Below are 19,117 nucleotides of genomic sequence, written 5' to 3' on the forward strand. Positions count from 1 at the left end.
GAAGTTGAAGATCATGTTTGGGTACCTAAGGCTATGTCTCAAGTAAGCAACACATTTAAAAAAATTTTTTTTTGAGACTGGACCTGTGCTGGTTGGTTTGTGACTTTGGCACAAATCTAGACTATCTGTTAAGAGAAAATGCCACCGAAGTTTGGCCTGTAAGCAGGTCAGTGGAGTAGCGTCATGATTAATGATTGGTGTAGGAGGGGCCAGTCCATTGTGGACAGTGCCACTCCTAGGCAAGCTGGTCCTGAGTTGTCCAAGAATGAGGCACAGGCTGAACAAGCCATGGGAAACAGCTGGCAAGCCATGCTCCTCCATGGGCTCCCTTCAGTTCTGGCCTCATGGTGCCTGCCTTGACCTCCTTTTATCAAGGGACTATAAGCTGTAGAGTGAAATAAGCCCTTCCCACCCCACCTCCCAAATGCTGGGGATATAAAAATGACCCACAATATGTCACTTTTTTCTTTTAGTCTATTTAGGGAAAACATTAAAACTGTGAACAATCTAAGTAGAAGCAACCATAGAGAAATAGCCAAATAATCTTACAGATATAGTAAAATTCTCCCACAGAAATTAATGTTTAGCTGCTAGCAGGGTGTGGTCAAGTTGCGCCAGGATGTTGGCTTGACATCCGGGGAAAAAGCTGAGGTACAAGTTCTTTCAGAGCCTCTGCTTGCTTGAATTGCATTTCTCTTTCAGAAAACTCCTATCATTTACAATTAGCGTGACTTTGCTCAAGAACAGGTGTCCTTAGTTCATGAATATGAAGTTTGTACAACCTAAGATAGACTGGCAGCTAACTTTGAATTTTCTGTGATGGTCCTCTTTATCCTGTGCACTCATCTTTCTCTGCTCAGGTATCTTTATCTGTTAAATCACTCCTTTTAACACGTAAGGACTGTCACAGTTTGGGGACGCAAAATACACTCCAGATTTGTCAGTCGCTGAGTCAGAATTTTTTAACTTTTTTATTAAACTGCTTCTGCTCCTTAGTTTTAAAGCAACTGTATTAACATCATCAGGATGCAGACATGGCCAGCAGTGGGCTTGGGTCTAACACTACTTCTGTGTCCCTTCTTCTTCCTTTAGTCTTACAGGGTGCAGCTACTTTTTTGGGACTAAGATGTATCTAGTTGTGCTTTCAATATATCTCATGGACACTCAGTCTTACATTATAGCCTAATTTGTTATATATGCAACTAAAAGAGCAGTGCTACAAAGTAGAAGTCAGGGTTTTGTCCCAGTAGTTTTTATGGGGATTTTATCGATCAAGTCTACTTAAAGGGCTAGAGAGATGGCTCAGTTGTTAAGAACATTGGCTGCTCTACCAGAGGACCCAGGTTTAATCCCCAGCACCTGCATAGCAGCTCACAACTGTCTATAACTCTAGTTCTAGAGGATCCAGTGCTGGTGTCTTTTGGCCTTTGTGGGCACAACATGTACATGATGCACATACACACACACAAAACCCCATATACATAAAATAAAAACAAAACTTTAAAAGTCTGCCTAAGCTAGATGTTTTGATGCATGCCCATAGTACCAGTACTTGGGACACAGGGCATGAGAAACCATAGTTCAAGATCATTCTTGACTACACAGCAAGTTCAAGGCCACCATTGGGTACCTAAGTTCCTGTCTCATAAAATAAACAAGTTTATGTAAGCCCAAGTAATGGGCAGAGAAACATATAAGTATTGTTGTTCCCACTCTGCTTTCCCTTCCTTAAAGGCATGATCGTTGATTAGACAGGTTGCCTGAGAGGGAAATTGAGATGGGAAAAGCCAGAGGGTATGGACAGTCAGACTTCTTGGAAGGCAGGCTTCATTGAGCAGCTTGTTTAATTGGGGACAGGGGACAAAGGCTGCTTAAGCCTTTGGGGAGGGGTGAGTAGAGGATATGGGGTGGGTGTACATCATTGGTCCAGGGCAGGGTGCTGGGGAGCCTTGTTTGCATAAAGAGGAATTCCAGGTGCTGCTGGACGAGTCCTCATAAGGAGAGAGGAAGTTTAACCTGTAACCTGGCCACAGGCTTTGTGACTACCTAAGGTGTCAGAGGTGGAGGTTGTAAAGCTACCTGTGCCAGGACATGCAAGGGCAGGGGACTGGGTGTAGGAATCCTACTCCTGCCAAACTCAGGATGAGATTTCTCTGGTTTGGACATGCCTCAACTGCCCTCTTGCTCCAGGCCCCCAGACCCCCAGGCCCCACAGGTATGAGTGGATTTCACTAACTTGGAGGCTTTTTGTGTTTACATGTGTTCTGCTCATCTTCAAGGAAAGCTCCTATTATGACATGTTTCATTTGGGCTGCCAGCTTTGTTTTTCTAGGCATGGCCATCTGGGTTGCTGTTTTTAATTATGCTTCTACTCAACAGCTACATTATTATTAAGTTCATCTCTATGACTTCTTTAGTGACTTTCTATTTTACATGGCATTCTGTGTAAGTTCTGAGATTCCTCAATTCATGAGGCAACTCACTTAGTAGATATCTCCTATGCATTTACTGTGCTAAGCAGTGGGTCAGGCGTGGGCTTGATGCCAAAAGATAAAGATACACTGTCCTAAGGAGATTGTGGTCTAGTCAGAGGGACCTGTGAAAAGATAGCATAAAGATAAAAACCAGGTATTTTAGAAGACGTACTTAGGAGGTCCTACCTTGATGGCCAAGACTTTCTGGGAGTCATAACACTTAAATCAAATTTTTTAAATGAGGGGATTTTGTTTTGTTTTGTTGTAAAATTCTGCCTTAAAATTGGCTCTAAGTGTAAAAATAAACAAAATAGAATGCTGTAAGTTAAACAAATAAACAAAAATAGAATGCTGTAAGTTAAACAAACAAAATAGAATGCTGTAAGTTAAACAAATAAACAAAATAGAGTGTTGTAAGTTAAACAAATAAACAAAATAGAGTGCTGTAAGTTAAACAGATAAAATAGAGTGCTGTAAGTTAAACAGATAAAATAGAGTGCTGTAAGTTAAACAGATAAAATAGAGTGCTGTAAGTTAAACAGATAAAATAGAGTGCTGTAAGTTAAACAGAAGTTTAAAGGATGGAAAGGGGTGTGGCTAAGTTGGTAGAGCACTTGCAGAGCATGCATGAAACTCTGAATTTGCTCTCTACCATTGCATAAAGTGTGCATGGTGGCATACACCTATAAACTCACAGACTGGGAAGTGCAGGCAGGAGGAACAGAAGCTCGAGGTCATCCTCAGCCGCAGAGCAGGTTTGAAGTCAGCCTAGGATTGTGAGGCCTGATCTCAGCGTCAACGGCAACAGAAGAGAGAAACAAGGGATACACACATCTCTGGCTGCTCCATCCACTCAACTCTCAAGTGTACATTATGTTTTCACACTGGGCATGCATCTTCTGATTTATAGTTCCTTCTGGTTTGCTAAAAAGAACATTCCTTGACACAGTAGCACCTATTATAGTTCCGCATCTCAGTTTTGAGCAAAAATAGATTTTCAGTTTCTGACTTCCTGGTGTTGACAGTGAAGTAAAGGGTGATGTGATATAACTGTGGAGTTTAATTTAGGTATAGAAGTCATGGAAGGATCCTAAATAACTTGAGGACAGAAACCAGTCAGAACTCAAACCAGAGGCTTCGGAGCAAGGTCAAGCTTGAGAGAAAAGTCTCAGAGCTTGAGGCTGTGTGGGAGTTCAAACAGCTAAATGAACTCAATGCAGAGTGTCTTTGGTTGAGCTGACAGAAGTGAGCTAAGCAGTGGGTGAGCAAGAAATGTCACGTGATGAGGCTGCTTCTTTAAAACAGAAGACTCTAGGGACATATGTAAATATATTGTAATACATGGTTTTAAGCAAGGGTGAGACAGTCAGATTTTTCCATTTCAAATAGGTCAGTTTGGCTGTTGAACAGAAAAGGGGAGAGAAAGCCTGATGGACAGACAGTTTTTCCCCGTATGGGGAGATAGTGGTTAGGACTAGAGTACTGAATGGAGGTGCAAGCGAGCTTAGATAATATCACCACTACAACTTGATTGCCGAGAGGCAAAGTGAGGACAATACTCAGGACCAGTTTCCTCCAAGAGCAAGTAACTTGCTGGTAGAGGTGCTCTTCTGTTATCCCTGCTGTTACTTACCACAGGAAGGACATGGAGATGGGAGGTCTGTACACTTGCTGCACTAGTTAAGATGCTTCTGACACAAGTGGAGAGGTGGTAGTTTTCTGAGATGGAGTCGGGAGTTTAGTTGAAAAGGTCTGAGCTAGAGAGAAATTTAAGCTGGAAGTGGGTAGGATATATAAGAACAACTATATAAGAACAAGAATAATGCAGTCTAAACAGCATACTGGTCTGTTTTTTCTTAATTTTGCAATTATATTTATGTACAGAAAACTTAGTGTACATTTAACCCAGTTTAGTGGTGAGTTCTTTAGCCTTTGCCTTTTCCAGCTTGGCAATGCGAGCCACAGACTTAGACCCAGGACGTTGCCTCCCCAGTGGCGGCAGATCTCATCATATTTGTCATTATAATTGGTCCTAACAGCTTCACCAGCTTAGCCAGAGCACCCTTGTCTTCCGAGTTCACCTGTGTGAAGGCAACAGTGGTGCACGTCTTCCTGTGGACCAGGCGTCCCAGCCTGGCCTTTCCCTTGGTGATGCAGTAGGGCATCCCCATCTTTCGACATAGGGCAGGCAGGAAAACCACCAGCTCAGTGGGGTCTACATCATGGGCAGTCACCACCAGCTGAGCCTTCTTGTTCTCCACTGAGATGGTGACTGTATTGACCTCTGCTTGGAGGACAGGCGGTCTCTTAGTTGGGACGTCCCCTTTGCCAGCAGCTTTCTTCTCAGCATGGGCCAGCAGCCTTTGCTTTTTCTCCTGCTTTGTCTCTGGCCTGTACTTGTGGGTGAGCTTAAGCAGCTGAGTCGCTGTCTGCCTGTTCAGGGCCTGGGTGAACTGGTTGATGGCAGGAGGTACTTATAGAGGATGGCTCTTTGCTGTTGCAGCCTGATGTAGCGGGGCCATTTAACAAATCGTGTGAGATCTATTTTGGGCTGGATGTCCTGACCAATGCCGAAGTTCTTAAGCCTTTTCTCAAACAAAGGACTGATCACCTTTTTTGGCCTCTTGTTTCTTGACCACGCGGGGTCCGGGGCCACCTTCTTCCCCTTGGCCTTCTTTCCTTTGGGCATCTTGCTCAGCTGGAGGAGAGAAAGAGTGTTCTGTTTTTCTTGAGACAGGGTTTATCTGTATATTCCTGGCTGTCTTAGAACTCACTCTGTATACCAGGCTGGCCTCAAACTCACAGAGATCCATCTGCCTCTGCCTCTTGAGTGCAGGGATTAAGGGCATGAGCTGCCACTACCCAGCATATACTATTATTATTAATCAGAGTAGCTAGTGCTTACTGCCTGGTCGTGTGTCCTAAGTATTGTCACGGAAGACCTGGAACATGCTCTGAGCTTAGTAACACTGATCTAAGCCTAGGAGCGTCTGCCCTCAACGCTGGGAACAGGTAGCTACTTGTTATACACAGAAGGGAACTACAGCCAGTGCCTGCCTGTTATTTACAGGGACTATTTCAAGTCTCTTAAGCACATTGTCCCTTATATGTGTAGTTAAACTCCACTATTCCTTAAAATTCAACATACAGAATATTTTATTTAAAACATTTAAAAAACTGCCCACGACTTCTTTCATTTCTAATTCTTTTATATGATGATAGACTACATCAAGGGAACAGCTCTGTGTTGAGGCATATACATATGTTACATGACCTACATTTTATACCTTTCTTTAAGCTACCAGCCAGGTATAAAATGATAGGAAGATGTGATTTCTTTTCTTAACTGGGTGGCTGTGTTCATTGAGATTGTCCCTGTTGTATCCTAAGCATTGGGAAGACTGAGCTAATCCTGGATTTGAACATGATTCTGTTGTTTGTTGAATGACTTTTGGACTAACTCAGGCTTTTTTGTTGAACAGGGGACTTCTTTAATAACAATCATGAAACATTTTGTAAAACTTTAGTCCATTCAGAACTTTCGCTGTCATCAAAGCTTTGTGATGACAGCACGATTCCTTTATTTGTGAATTTAGTCCTACTGTTGATTAATATATTCATTTAGAATTTTGTAATTTATCTTTAAATACCACTGACTAATTGTAGATAGAAAGAATAATTTTTCTTGGTATGTATATTAAAGGTGTTCTTACAAAGTGAGATATAGTTCCAAAAACAATCTTTACAAGAATATTAAAGAACCTCAGTGCCTAAAAATATTCATTCCAAATCTTTCCCATCAAACACTAAAATTCTAGAGAAACAAAAATCATATAACTTTTCCTACCTTGATTTAAAAAACTCTCCATTAATTCTCTAGTTTTTGTTTTTCTCATAAATTAAAAAAAACACAATTGTAATGCTTATAAGAAGTTGAATTGAATTTTGGTGTGTGTGTGTCTGTGTGTGTGTGTGTGTGTGTGTGTGTGTGTGTGTGTGTGTGTGTAAGACAGGGTCACATGTAGCACAGGCTGACTGGCCTCAAACTCACTGTGTAGTGGAGGATGACCTTGCACTTGTGCATTCTTCCCTCCGCCAATGCTCCTGTTACTAATGTGCCCCATTTATGGGTGCTTTTGGTTCAAGCCTGGGCTTCCTGCATGTTATACACGTGCTCTGTCAAGCTAGCTACATCCCCTGCTAAGATTCAACTCATTTACATGTTTTGGGGGTAGGTACTTTATTGGCAATAGTTTAGATAAAGACAGATACTTGCCATATCACCAGGTTCTCCTGCTTGATGGATCTCTGAACTAGGGTTGGTTTAGGGTCAAACCTAGTAGCTGGTTTACTAGGGCACCACAAGAACCTGAAAGTATCACCCACACAATTGGATGGCCCTACCTAACATAATCCTGAGAGCTTGACTTTTACACTATGCACATTTTATTGTACAAGCAAAATAATTTCAAGAACTGCGAAAAATCTTAAATCAACCCCATCATTTTGTTTATTTAGAGAAGTTCATGGATCAGAAATTATTGGTTTGTTAAGTTTTAGTCCTTAATGTCAGCTATCTTCTCACTGTGCTGTTTCTTGCTCCATGACAGAGCCTCACCCTGAGGTCCTAGCCAGCCAGCACTGCAGGAAGGATGTCAGGCGGATGGGTGTGGTTTTGACACATTGTCTTAGGTGAAATAGTCCTAAAATACACCTGGGCACATGGATCACATTAGTGACTGTTTCAGTTATAATACTAGTAAGCATAATTTGGGAAGAAGAAATTGATCTCCCTTTTAAACAAGAAGTACATCTGGAGGGAAAGTTTGTATACCTTTTAACATAGACACATTTAAAAACTAATTTTTTTACCATATTTAAGCTCTGTCTCAGTATATGTTAAAATGGGTTAATAATGGGATTATTGTAATAATTTGGGTAAAGTTAGTCATGTAAAATGCCTGAGCACACAAAATGCTCAACAATTATAGCTTCATTCCTTGGCAGATCGGTAATAATTTTTGTTAGAGCTGTGTTGCTATTTAGTTTATCACCATTTCTACCCAGGTGTGATGGCTCTATGACCAGAGCTCATGAAGATTATTAAGGGCAGGCCTTGTGTAAAATTCCAGAGAGATAGAGGTGAAAAAGACATACTTCCTTTCAAGGAGATGTCTCTAGATTGGGATAAGTCATCAAGCAGTGGAGGAAGAAGCCTAGTTGAAGGCTGTATGAGATACAGGAGACACTGAGAATGAAGTGCCAAGTGACAGGTAAGGAAAGGCACTGAAGAAGGGTAAATGGTGTTTCTACTGACTGGAAATAGAGGAACAGCGATCCAAATGGAGGAAAGAGCTGAAGTAAAGGCACAGACATGTGACCCAGCATGGCCCTTCAGGGTACAGCCAACCCAGACTCTGACGTGACACAGTGGAATGAAACAGCGGGGCGGGGTTGCTAAAGCTATTCTGTTGAGGGGTTCAGTGCAATTACTGCTACTCTTTTTCTGAGCCGGAGTGATAGCTGTATGACAGTTCATTGTATCAGTCTTTTGTTTAACATGCATTTATCTTTTCTTGTATGTATGAGATATCTCATAATGTTTTTAAATTATATATACAATTACTAAGTGTGACAATTTTCAAGATTTCCTAGTTTTGGGTTTTTTTTTTTTAAATATTTTCCCCTTTACTTTGGAAAGCCCACAGTGTACATTTTAAAATAACAGCTCCTGAATGTTTCATCTCAGACATTCCATAATTATGAAGAGTCACGTAGAATGTCATTAATTTGTCAGGTTCAGAGGAGTGGGCACTAGTGATGATTTCTGTCTTCAGCTCATGGCTCAGAGGGACACACACACACAATTTTTTTAAATGGTACAAAATCATTTTGTGAATATTCACAACAGATAAATACACCAATGAAAATCAGATGCTGATGATTTGATGTGGAATGTAGGAAGATGCTCACATACTGTGTGAATTGAGTAGCATGTGAAAGAATTTAGGGGGAAAGAGAAGATCATGTGGGTCAGATTTGTTGGGTTTCAGGGATTGGCTGGTTCTTGCTAATGGTGTAGGTTTTGTTCCCGAATGTCTGAGGCATCAGAAACACAGCTGCTTTTGGTGTTCCTACTTTTCAGGCTTCCTTGATTAACAAAATGCAAGTTAGCACAACTTCAGTGAGTCATTTGCACTAATCAAAGATCTCTTCAGTACTGTCATTGTGACAGGAAACAAAAAGATGACTGGTGCTTCCTTATTAAGCAGAGAGAGATGTGCTTCCCTAGAAGGTGCAAGGGTTATGCTGCATAAGGTAGCATGGTCTACTGCCCCTCTAGGGTGCATACTGGAGCAAGCATGTCCCTGGAACCTGCCTTTCCAGTGCACTTGCATTAGACTGCCAGAATTACCTCATCACTGCCAGACAGGTCCACAGGTCAATTAAGTTGTATTGTGAAAATTAGAAATAACTTTTCTTTTCCTGCAAACTATATTATGCAACTTAAATCAGTGCTAATATTTTTCTGATTTTGTGAATTACAAAGTTTAGCCTTTCATTTTATTTCTAATCTCATTTCTCACTTCAACCTTAGTTCTTATTTAAGTTCAAGTGAATCCAATTATCACAGTTCTGCTGTGTTCATATTTTCTATGTTTTTAATTATTTGTTTATTTTCCAGTGCTGGGGATTGAACCCAGGGTGTTAATGCATGCTAGGCAAGAACTCTACTACTGAATCAAACCATCCATGTCTATATTTTAATTTGACTCATTGAAAGCATGTTCTGATCCTTCATCTTCTACAGAATTGTGGACTTTTTAATTGTTGTTTTTGCTTTATTCATCGTTTGTATCTCAAATCCCAAACCCTTGTTTTTCCTCTCCTACCAGTTCCTATCATTGTTTACTTTCTTGCTCAGCACATTAGGAATCTCTCTACTTTGAGTACTTAACTTATGTTCCATCTCAAACATGCTTTGTGGCCTTACTCCCTAATGTGGCTCCAAAGAGAACTCTTGAGTTTCCTGCCTCTCATCCCAGCCCTCTCATCTCATGTCTTTGATCTTAAATAAAATCAACATGTGTTGTCTATCAATTGACTCAAAGAGCTTGGTCAGCCATCAAGGTGACATGGAAGATGTTGCTGAAGGAGTAAATACTCTAATGTTGAAGTTAGATTGATCCACAGCAGGCGTCTGCCCTGTTTCTAATGGCTGCTGGGTTCTCACTACTGTGCTGTATTGGACTTTTCTCTGTAATCTTTTTGTCTTGTTTCCTTTGAGCCATATGGGGGATGTAACTGGACGAGTTTAATTCTGATCCTTTGAGTTTTCATTGCATTTGCATTGGGTCCTGGGGAAGGAGTAGAAGGTAGTGTGAATAGTAACAGAGGCATGTTATGTTAGGATGACAGTTTGGTTCTAACTGATATGGAGAAGAAGCATAAGGAAGAGCATTCAGGATTCATAGCTGTTTCTTTTCCTCCTTGGATAATTTCTTAAGCTGTAGTAGTAAGATGAGAGAAGTTGGTTATCAGAGAAACATAAATATTTTACTTCAGATGTAGGTGAGGGCGTTAGCCTCCATCTACTGGTCTGAGTGTGTTAATGCCATGCTCTGGGAAGTACAGCTTTTGGCAAGTACTCATTGCAAAGCACTGTGGATATCTGAGTTGCTGACACAAAGGTATTTCTTTAAAATCTCCTAGTAGGGCGAGGCTACTCATTCCTCTACAGGCTTACTTGGTTGGTTTAAATTTCCTGTTTTCATCAGTTAAGAAGGTATTAGGTCATTTCAAGACTGAATATCACATATGTATGTTTTTTCTTTCCAGAACTAGTAGACCATTTCAGAGAAAATTACAAATATTAACTTTGTAAAGTAAGAGATGGAGAATATATTAAAGCACCATGACCAAGCAATTTATAAAGGAAAAAGTTTAATTGGGTTCCAGAGGGTTAGTTAGAGTCTATGATGGAGAAGTGAAGGCATGGTAGAAGGTGCCTGGAACAGCAACTCATACTCATATACATATATACATACATATATATATATATATTTATACACATACACACACACACACACACACACACAGAGTATATGAATTTACTGTGGCTGTCTTCAGACACACCAGAAAAGGACATCAGATCCCATTACAGATGGTTGTGAGCCACCATGTGGCTGCTGGGAATTGAACATGGGTCCTCTAGAAGACCAGCCAGTGCTCTTAACTGCTAAGACATTTTTCCAACCCAAGAGCTCATATCATGATCCACAAGCACACTGCAGTGAGAGCAAGAGCATACTGGGAAAGGCGCAAATCTTTTGAAACTCTAAAGTTCACCCCTAGTGAAGCACTTTTTCTTTTTTTTTTTTTTTTTTTTTTTTTTCGGAGCTGGGGACCGAACCCAGGGCCTTGTGCTTCCTAGGCAAGCGCTCTACCACTGAGCTAAATCCCCAACCCCCCCCTTTTTTTTTCTTTTCTTTTTTTTTTTTTCCGGAGCTGGGGACCGAACCCAGGGCCTTGAGCTCGCTAGGCAAGCGCTCTACCGCTGAGCTAAATCCCCAACCCCGTGAAGCACTTTTTCTAACAAGATCACACCTAACCCTTCCCAAACAGTTCCACCAACTGGGAACTAAGTATTCAAACATGAGCCTCTGGGGGACGTTTTCTTTCAGCTACCACAGAACAGTTTCATAGAAATGCCTGTTGAATTAGTGATTTTAATTATATTTTTCAGTTTATAGACCATGTGCCAGAGAAAAAGTTATGAAACAAATTTCAGTAAAAACATTTGATATATGACATTAGAAATCACTTCCTTTGGCATTCATAGTAATTACGGATGTAATTCTGTGTATCTTGCTGTGACTCCAAAGACTGTAGTACTGGTGTCATGGAAATATATGTTATTTTCAAAGTCATTTAATTAAAGATGAAAACTTTAAAAAAAAAGAAAGAAATCACTTCCTGTGTAAAAACATTAACAATTGTACCTGTACTGATACATTGTTAATATTTTTACTGTATTTTAACAGAGTTTCTGTGTGTATAATTCTTAAAACAGGGAGACTGTTGTTACTGTAGTCTTTTATAGTTGTCAGAAATAACAGCTATGGTGGCTAGATTAGAATCTAATAATATAACATAATACAATATAATATAATATAGTATAATATGGTATAGTATAAGGCTGGAGAGATGGCTCAGTGGTTAAGAGCACTGACTGCTCTTCCAGAGGTCCTGAGTTCAATTCCCAGCAACCACATGGTGTCTCACAAGTATCTATTTGAGATCTGATGTCCTCTTCTAGTGTGTCTGAAGAGAGTGACAATGTACTCACATTAAATAAATGAACAAACAAATGAATAATTAGTATAATATAGTTCTAAAATCATACTCTGTCCTACTAAAAATATTTCAGCACTCTTTAGCTAATTGTTCACATTAAAAGTTTTTATGATTTTTTTTAATGATAAAAGAAAAACAAAACAATTGGATGAGTTTTAATCTGTACAGAGTATACTGGGGCATTGTTCTTGTTGTTGTCCCTCCTTCCTTCTTTCCTTCCTTCCTTTCTTTTTTAAGGCTTCTAAAGAATTTTATGCTGATGTTCTCACTAGCCTGAAATTCACTATGTAGCCCAAAGTGACTTAAACTCGCATCGGTCTGGCCTCTCAAGTCCTTAGGTTCCCCAAGTGTGCTACTACACATACCCAGCTTTCCAAACGTCAATCATAAGACATCGCTCTATTATGTCATAGCAGTGTCCCAAAAGGAAGGTTTAGAAACCTGTCAGTATCAAGGTTAATGTAATGTCTTGTTCAGGGAGGGGCTGAAGTATTTTACTGCTCGAGCACTTCCTTTAAGTTCTTTTGAGTCTCAGATCTTTGCTTTCATTCACCCACTACCTTTTAATTCTCTTTCCCCTACCTCTAAATCTTTAACATCTCTCTTGCAGCAGGTAGCATTGTTGGTACAGGTTTGCAGAACTTTTCGTGGCCAGTCCTTAGAATATCATCACATCACAGTTCCGGAAGTAGCTCTGCATGGAGTTCTGCATGGTGCACACCTAAATCCAGATGTCATTTCAAGTCAGAGCTCAAATAGCTTACACGTTGCTCACTACTAACTATAAAACCTAGGGTCAGGGAAATGGCTTAATTAATAAAGTGCTTGTCATTCAAACATAAGGACCCGAATTCCAATCTCTAGCACCTACATTAAAATCTTTAGGACATGCCTGTAATCCTAGCACTAGAGAGGCAGAGACAAGCAGATAGATCCCTGGAGCTCAATGGTCATTTATTTTTGATGAATTGTTGAGCTCCTGGATCAGCTAGAGACCAACAAAAAGATGGAAAGCAATAGAGGAAGAGACCTAACATCACCCCTTGATTTACACACACACTTACACATATGCACATGTGTGTGCACACATACACAGTTCAAGTCTAGCTGAGAACATGGTGATCCATACCTGTAGTTCTAGATGTTTGGATAACTGCAGCAGAGGGGTCTCATAAGAGCAGCGTCTGCCTGGTCTGTATAGCAAGTTAAGGCCATCTTAGAACCTTCTTAAAAGGTGTTTGGGAGGCTAAGGCTGTAACTCAGTGATAGTATTTGCCTAGTGTTCAATGGTCACAGGCAGGCAGGCAGGCAGGCAGGCAAGATAGAGAGAGGGAGAGAGAGAAAGAGAGAGAGAATATGAAGGAGACAAAGGGGGGGGAGAATTGATCTGCAGGTGATTTTACATTAAATGAGAATATAAGTGTATGTCAGAGGCAAGATTTAGTCTGGTGCATATCAGTATGTCTCCAAATAGATCTAGCTTCTCCTACAATATTATCTATTAATGGGACCAAACATTAGAACCTAAGACTCACTTAATTTTTTTACTCTGTGTGTGTGTGTGTGTGTGTGTGTGTGTGTGTGTGTGTGTGTGTGTGTGTATGTGTGTACATGCATGCACGCATGTGTGTATTGGAGGTCAGAGGAAACTCATGCCAGATGGAAGTCAGGGCTACTTGGAGGAATCATTTCCTTCGTTCTACCATGTGGGTTCCAAGTATTGAACTCACATCTTCTGGCTTAATGGTAAGCTCCTTACCTACTACATCATTTGCCAGCCCTGTTTTTGAAGTTTAAAGGGAGATTCCTTCTTGGAGAGTCCAAACAGACATTGCATGTGGCTTTGCTGTGGTGTTAGTAAGATTCATGCATATTATTATATTTTTTACTGTTTCTCAAAACTCCTTATCCGGCTTAGTTCCAGAGAACTAGTTGAGATTATAGTTTTAGGACTTTGTATTCTTTGTATTCTCATGGTCCTGAGGCTACTTGAGCTAAATGTATTGCTAGTCAAATACCATTTTCCATTAATCTTCATAAAATAATGTGTTCAAACATTTAAATAACAGTTTTCTTCAACTTTTAAAATTAGCAACAAAACTGTTTTTGAAGAAAAGTTTAGGAATGTAGTCTACAGATCATCTATGGCATTAGGCTACTAGCTATTTCCCACCTCTCCACCAGAATGTTTCCTGAAAGCTATCTGAGAAGTCACCAAGGCTTTGCAGATGATGAAACCACATGAAAGATTTCAGTTGCAAATACAACCATAAAGAGATGGCTGTGCTGTCAAATTACCACCTGAGAACTTTGAAAATAGATGTTATATGTAAATTTTTACCCCAAATTACATTTACTATATAAAGCAAAGTCAGGTTTTAATTTTAGTTATTTTTTTTCAGAGCATATATTTATGTAATTTGGGAGTGGTAGTGGTACTGGGGCTAACCTACTTTTCTATTCTAATTTTAAAAGTTAAGTGTCTTGCAGCCCTGGTGTATACCTGTAATCACACAGGAGGCCTAAGCAGGAGGACCATGAGGTCAAGGCCACCCTGGACTATGCAATAAGATGCTGTCTCAAACAAACAAACAAAAAGAAAAGAAAATGTCTTATAGCCCAGAGTCCTTGTGTTGCTGTAGTTGCTGCTCTTGCTGCTCTTGCTGCTGTTGTGTTGCTTTGGTACAGGACCCCAGGCTGGCCGCCTGCTCACTCACTGCAGCTGAGATTGACTTGAATTCTCGCCCTTTCCCTCCAGGGCTGGGGTTATAGACAAGCACTGCCAGGCCTGGTCCAAGATGACAGTTCAGTAAATTAATTATAGGTAAAATTATGATATGGTATGTTTTGTATGTGATTATTAAGTATTTGATTTATTAGCTTACATTTTTTTGCTTTTTGTCTCCTAGTTTGCCCGGGTTTGGATACCTGATCCTGAGGAAGTGTGGAAATCAGCTGAGTTGCTCAAGGACTATAAACCTGGAGATAAGGTGCTCCTGCTTCACCTTGAGGAAGGGAAGGTAGGAGCTTCACCTTCATTCCTTGTATTTAGCCTAAAGTGAAGGGGAGTAAAAGATAGAATTTTACTATAATTTGATTAATGTCAATTATAACATAAATTTTAAATTAATTTAATACTCTTTTTACTATTTTGATAAAAATGGTAATTTTTCTACCCTACAGAGAGGCTCATGAGAACAGTATGTGCTTTAAAACACAATCATGTTACCATACACATTTATTATGAAGTTTGCCTTACCATCTAATTTTAATACTAAAGATATGGTTGTATTCATATTTATGTTTAGGACAGTGTTGCACTTATTTCATATTAACTAATACCAGTCTAAGATTTGATATTTTGCTGAAAGTTAATTATTTGAAAAATATTTACTAAGAAGCTAATACATGTGAAGTATCTTGCTAGTCAGCAGAAAGGCTTACAGCAGCTCTTTCTCTGACTGACTGCATTTCGCATGAGTGAACTCACCTTTGTCCTGCAACTTTTAACCTGTCCGCTAGACAGGTTGGCAGGGCATGCCACACTTTCCTTAAACAAAACTTTGTAACATTAATTTTCTTTGAAGAATTTATAGTCCCAGTGTTGAGGGCTAAATGGGACATCTCTATTGCCCTCTCTAAGGCCCAAAGGACATTGCAGAAGAGGACACAGAAAGAACATAAGAGCTGGAGGTTGTCGGGGTGGATGTAGAGTTGCTCTGAAATGCTGCTTTCTTGACACGACAGCTATTGCACCTTGAACTTACAACAGCAGTGACTGCCTACACAGGACTAGGTGGCCCATAAATATTTCATCATGCATGGAGGAGTGGTTATAAAGCCCTCCCTGAAGAATTACAATAGTAAATGGTTACTGGGGATGGGGAGCCATATTCTTCTGCAGTAGCCACTGCAAGTTGCTCTTCCTTGAGTAGATAACCCTCAACCCATGCTCATGCAGGCAACACTAATTAGATACAGAGGGATATCCTCCCAAAGGCATGAAAGTGGGAGGGGCTTCTTGGGAAGAAGAAGGATTTATTGGAAGATGGAGGAAATAAGAGACAGTAATAGGAGGAGGAATATGATCAAATTATGTTTGTGTGTATAATTGTGGAAAAATGAAAATTTAAAATAACTTTCAGTCTAAGCCAGATATGATGTCTCATTCCTGGCATGTGTGATCTTGAGCAGGAAGATTTCAAGTTTGAGGCCAGCTTGGGTATCATTTTAAAAAAACAGAGCAAGAACTGGTGAGATGCCTCAACATAAAAGATGCCTGCCACAAAACCTAAAGACCTGAGCTCAATCCTTAGACTCTGTATGCTAGAAGGAGAAAACTGATTTCTGAAAGTTGTCCTCTGGCCTCCACCATACACTATGGCATGAGCATGTTTGCAAGTGTGCATGCTGCTGCCGCCCCCACCAGGGAAGCTGGATTTAAATACGTATAATTTTAAATAATTAGGAAATAGAGTTGGACAGCTCCAGGAGCTTCAAGATTTCCACCTAGTGTGCTTTCCCATTGCTGTCATGAATGCCATGACTGAAAATGATCTGGGGAGAGCAGCTATTATTTTAGCTTACAGCTTACATTGCAGTGTCAAGGGAAGCCGAGGGAGGAATGCAAGGCAGGGACTTGGAGATGAGAACTGAGCAGAGAGCACCAAGGACAGCTGCCTACTGCTTTGCTCTGAGAAACAGCATTACTATCGAGAACAACCCATTAAGCTCCCCTCACAGCATTCAGCCACTTTTCTAGTACAAAGTTCCAAAGTCTTCCATATTTCTCTAAAAACCCCACATGGTCAGGTTCTTTACAGTGACAACCTGCTTTCTGGTATCAACTTCTGTATTAATTGCTTTTCTGTTGCTATGACAAAATACCATAAATCTTCAATGTTAAACTAAAGAATTAATACACCCAACATTTATAATTCATCTGCTTCATATTAGATACTATGCTAGCCCTGTTGAGCTTTATTTTTTAATAATAATTTATTATTTTAAGTAATTAATTTTGATTTCGTGTACATTGGTGTTCACCTGCATTATGTTCATGGTGTGAGGGTGTCAGATCCTGGAGATACAGATAGCTGTGAGTTGCCATGGGAATTGAACCAGAGTTGTCTAAATCACTGAGCCATCTCTTCTGCCCTGGGCTATATTTTTTAACGTCAGTTCACAGCTTTATGACAGTTTTATGGGTTGTAGGTGATAATTTTACTGTTCACCAAATAAGGAAACCAAAGCTCAGAAGCATCAGATAGACTTTCCTGAAATCAGTGTAACTAACGGAAGTCAGCCTGGTATAGTCACGCACACTGCAATCCCAGCACTTGGGAAGTAGAGTAGAGAATCAAGAGTTTAAGTTATCTTGAACTAGATATGGCCATCCTGGGATACATGAGATTCTGTTTATAAAAAAAAAAAAGAGGAGGAGGAGAAACGGAAGGAGGAAGAAGAGGAGGAAGAGGATCGATTCTAAGAATAGGATACAGATGAGAAAATAGAGAAAGTCTCCCTGTAATCAGCCATTTTCCTTTTTAAGGGAATAAAGGATTTTAGGTCCTAGAATGAAATTTTAAAAGCGCAGTCTTTGCAGTATTAGAAGTATGCATTTACTTAATCATGACCAACCATTTCAGAGAAGCAGTTCTATCCATTCCAAAAGAAAAGTTTCATATTTTTAGATGACCCTTGCCTTCTTAGTGTTTTCTCTACTCCCAGTTCCATATTCTCCTCACACTGACACGTAACTGCCCCATCCTCCCATGAAGTCTCAGAACGTTCTGGGACGCCCTTTTGCTGTTCTGGAGTCATACGGTGAGTTGTATTATCAATCAAACATGACGATCATGAGCATTTCTAAAGCCCTCCTCCTTCAGGGCCTGCTAGCAGTCCATTCGTCACACCGTTTGGAGATAAACAGAAGGGCAAATGGGGTTCCTGACTCTAAATGTTCCACTGTAGGTAGGCAGGCAAACAGAATGCGGTAAGGGGAATTTAAAGCCCTCAGATTGGAACAGTAAGGAAACAGGTACTTGTGTATTAAGGGCATTGTCCCTTGAGAAGCAAACAGAAGGAAAAGGCACAGAGTATCTTGCCTCTCTGTGTGGTCATCCATTCATACTTGATTTGAATATTTGACCTCTCTGTACATCTTTAATAGTAATAAACTAGCATGTTCTGTTGTAATTGAACTTACCTTTTCCTCTTTCACTTGTCCTATGCTATTTATCCTTAATTTATGCTGGTGTGGCAGCTTCCATAATTGGTATTGTAAAAAGCCCTATATACATATAACTTTATAATGCATAGTACTTCTTAAATGTGTCATGCCGTTTAGTGTGCTTGTGTGCATGCTTGCCATGATGCATGTGTGGAGGTCAGAGGACAACTTAAGGAATTGATTCTTTCTTTTCATTGCATAGGATCAAACTTAGGTCATCCTTTAGGCTACAAAAGCCTTTATCTCCTGAGCCATCACAGCAGCCCACATGCTACTTCTCAGTGTTTGGGGCCAGTCACCTCACTAAAGTCTAAATGAATTCTTGTTACCAAATATGTACACACAATGTAAAATATAATGTCCTGGGGCTCGGGGGGTGAGAAACCGCAGAGACTTAGGGCGTGCCCAGCATCGCCTCTTTACATTTTTACAACTTGGAGATATTTTTGTTGCACCATCTTAGAAATTATTGCTTTAATTTAAATAATGTACACAAAGCACATAGGAGTTAAGTGCCAGCATTGGGGGTTGAACCTAGGCTATTCTGACTCTAGGACTAAGTTCTTAATTGTTTCATACTATCACTTCCCATACATGAAATGAAGAGGGGGCGAAAACTCATCTAATGGCTAATGTTTCCTAGGTAGAAATCTCAAGGCTCTGACTTCTTCAACTGTATTAACGAAAATTATTTACATTGGGGCTAGAAAGATGACTCAGTAATTAAGAGTGTGTATTGTTCTTCCAGAGGTTAAGAGATTGGTTCCCTGCATCTGCATTTGACAACTTATACCGGTAATTCCAAGTCCAGGGAATCCAGTGTCCTCTCTTGTCAATTTCATCTTGTACCCACACACAGTACACACATGCATATACATAATTAAATATGAATATAACATCTTAAATTATTTATGTGGATTTACTCTGATGAAAAAGAAGCCATCCTTTCTTGTTTGCCATTTTTAACAGTTTTTCTGATAATGGAAACAACAGGAAATAAATCCATTCTAAAGCCAAGAGTCAAATCAGAAATAGGACATAATCAAGTGTATAG

At 40.0% G+C, this 19,117-nt stretch overlaps 1 protein-coding gene across 5 annotated transcripts in view; it reads left to right on the plus strand.

The window, feature by feature from the left end:
• Positions 1–19,117, plus strand: part of Myo5a (myosin VA) — a 168,041-nt gene that overhangs the window by 29,947 nt on the left and 118,977 nt on the right. For all 5 annotated transcript variants that reach the window (XM_039080847.2, XM_039080851.2, XM_039080852.2 and 2 more), the window contains exon 2: positions 14,741–14,851. In XM_039080847.2, coding sequence (XP_038936775.1) covers positions 14,741–14,851 — 111 coding nt within the window. The remainder of the gene's footprint in view (positions 1–14,740; positions 14,852–19,117) is intronic.

The sequence above is a fragment of the Rattus norvegicus genome, chromosome 8, assembly GCF_036323735.1.
Source record: "Rattus norvegicus strain BN/NHsdMcwi chromosome 8, GRCr8, whole genome shotgun sequence".
In the NCBI taxonomy this organism is placed as follows: Eukaryota; Metazoa; Chordata; class Mammalia; order Rodentia; family Muridae; genus Rattus; species Rattus norvegicus.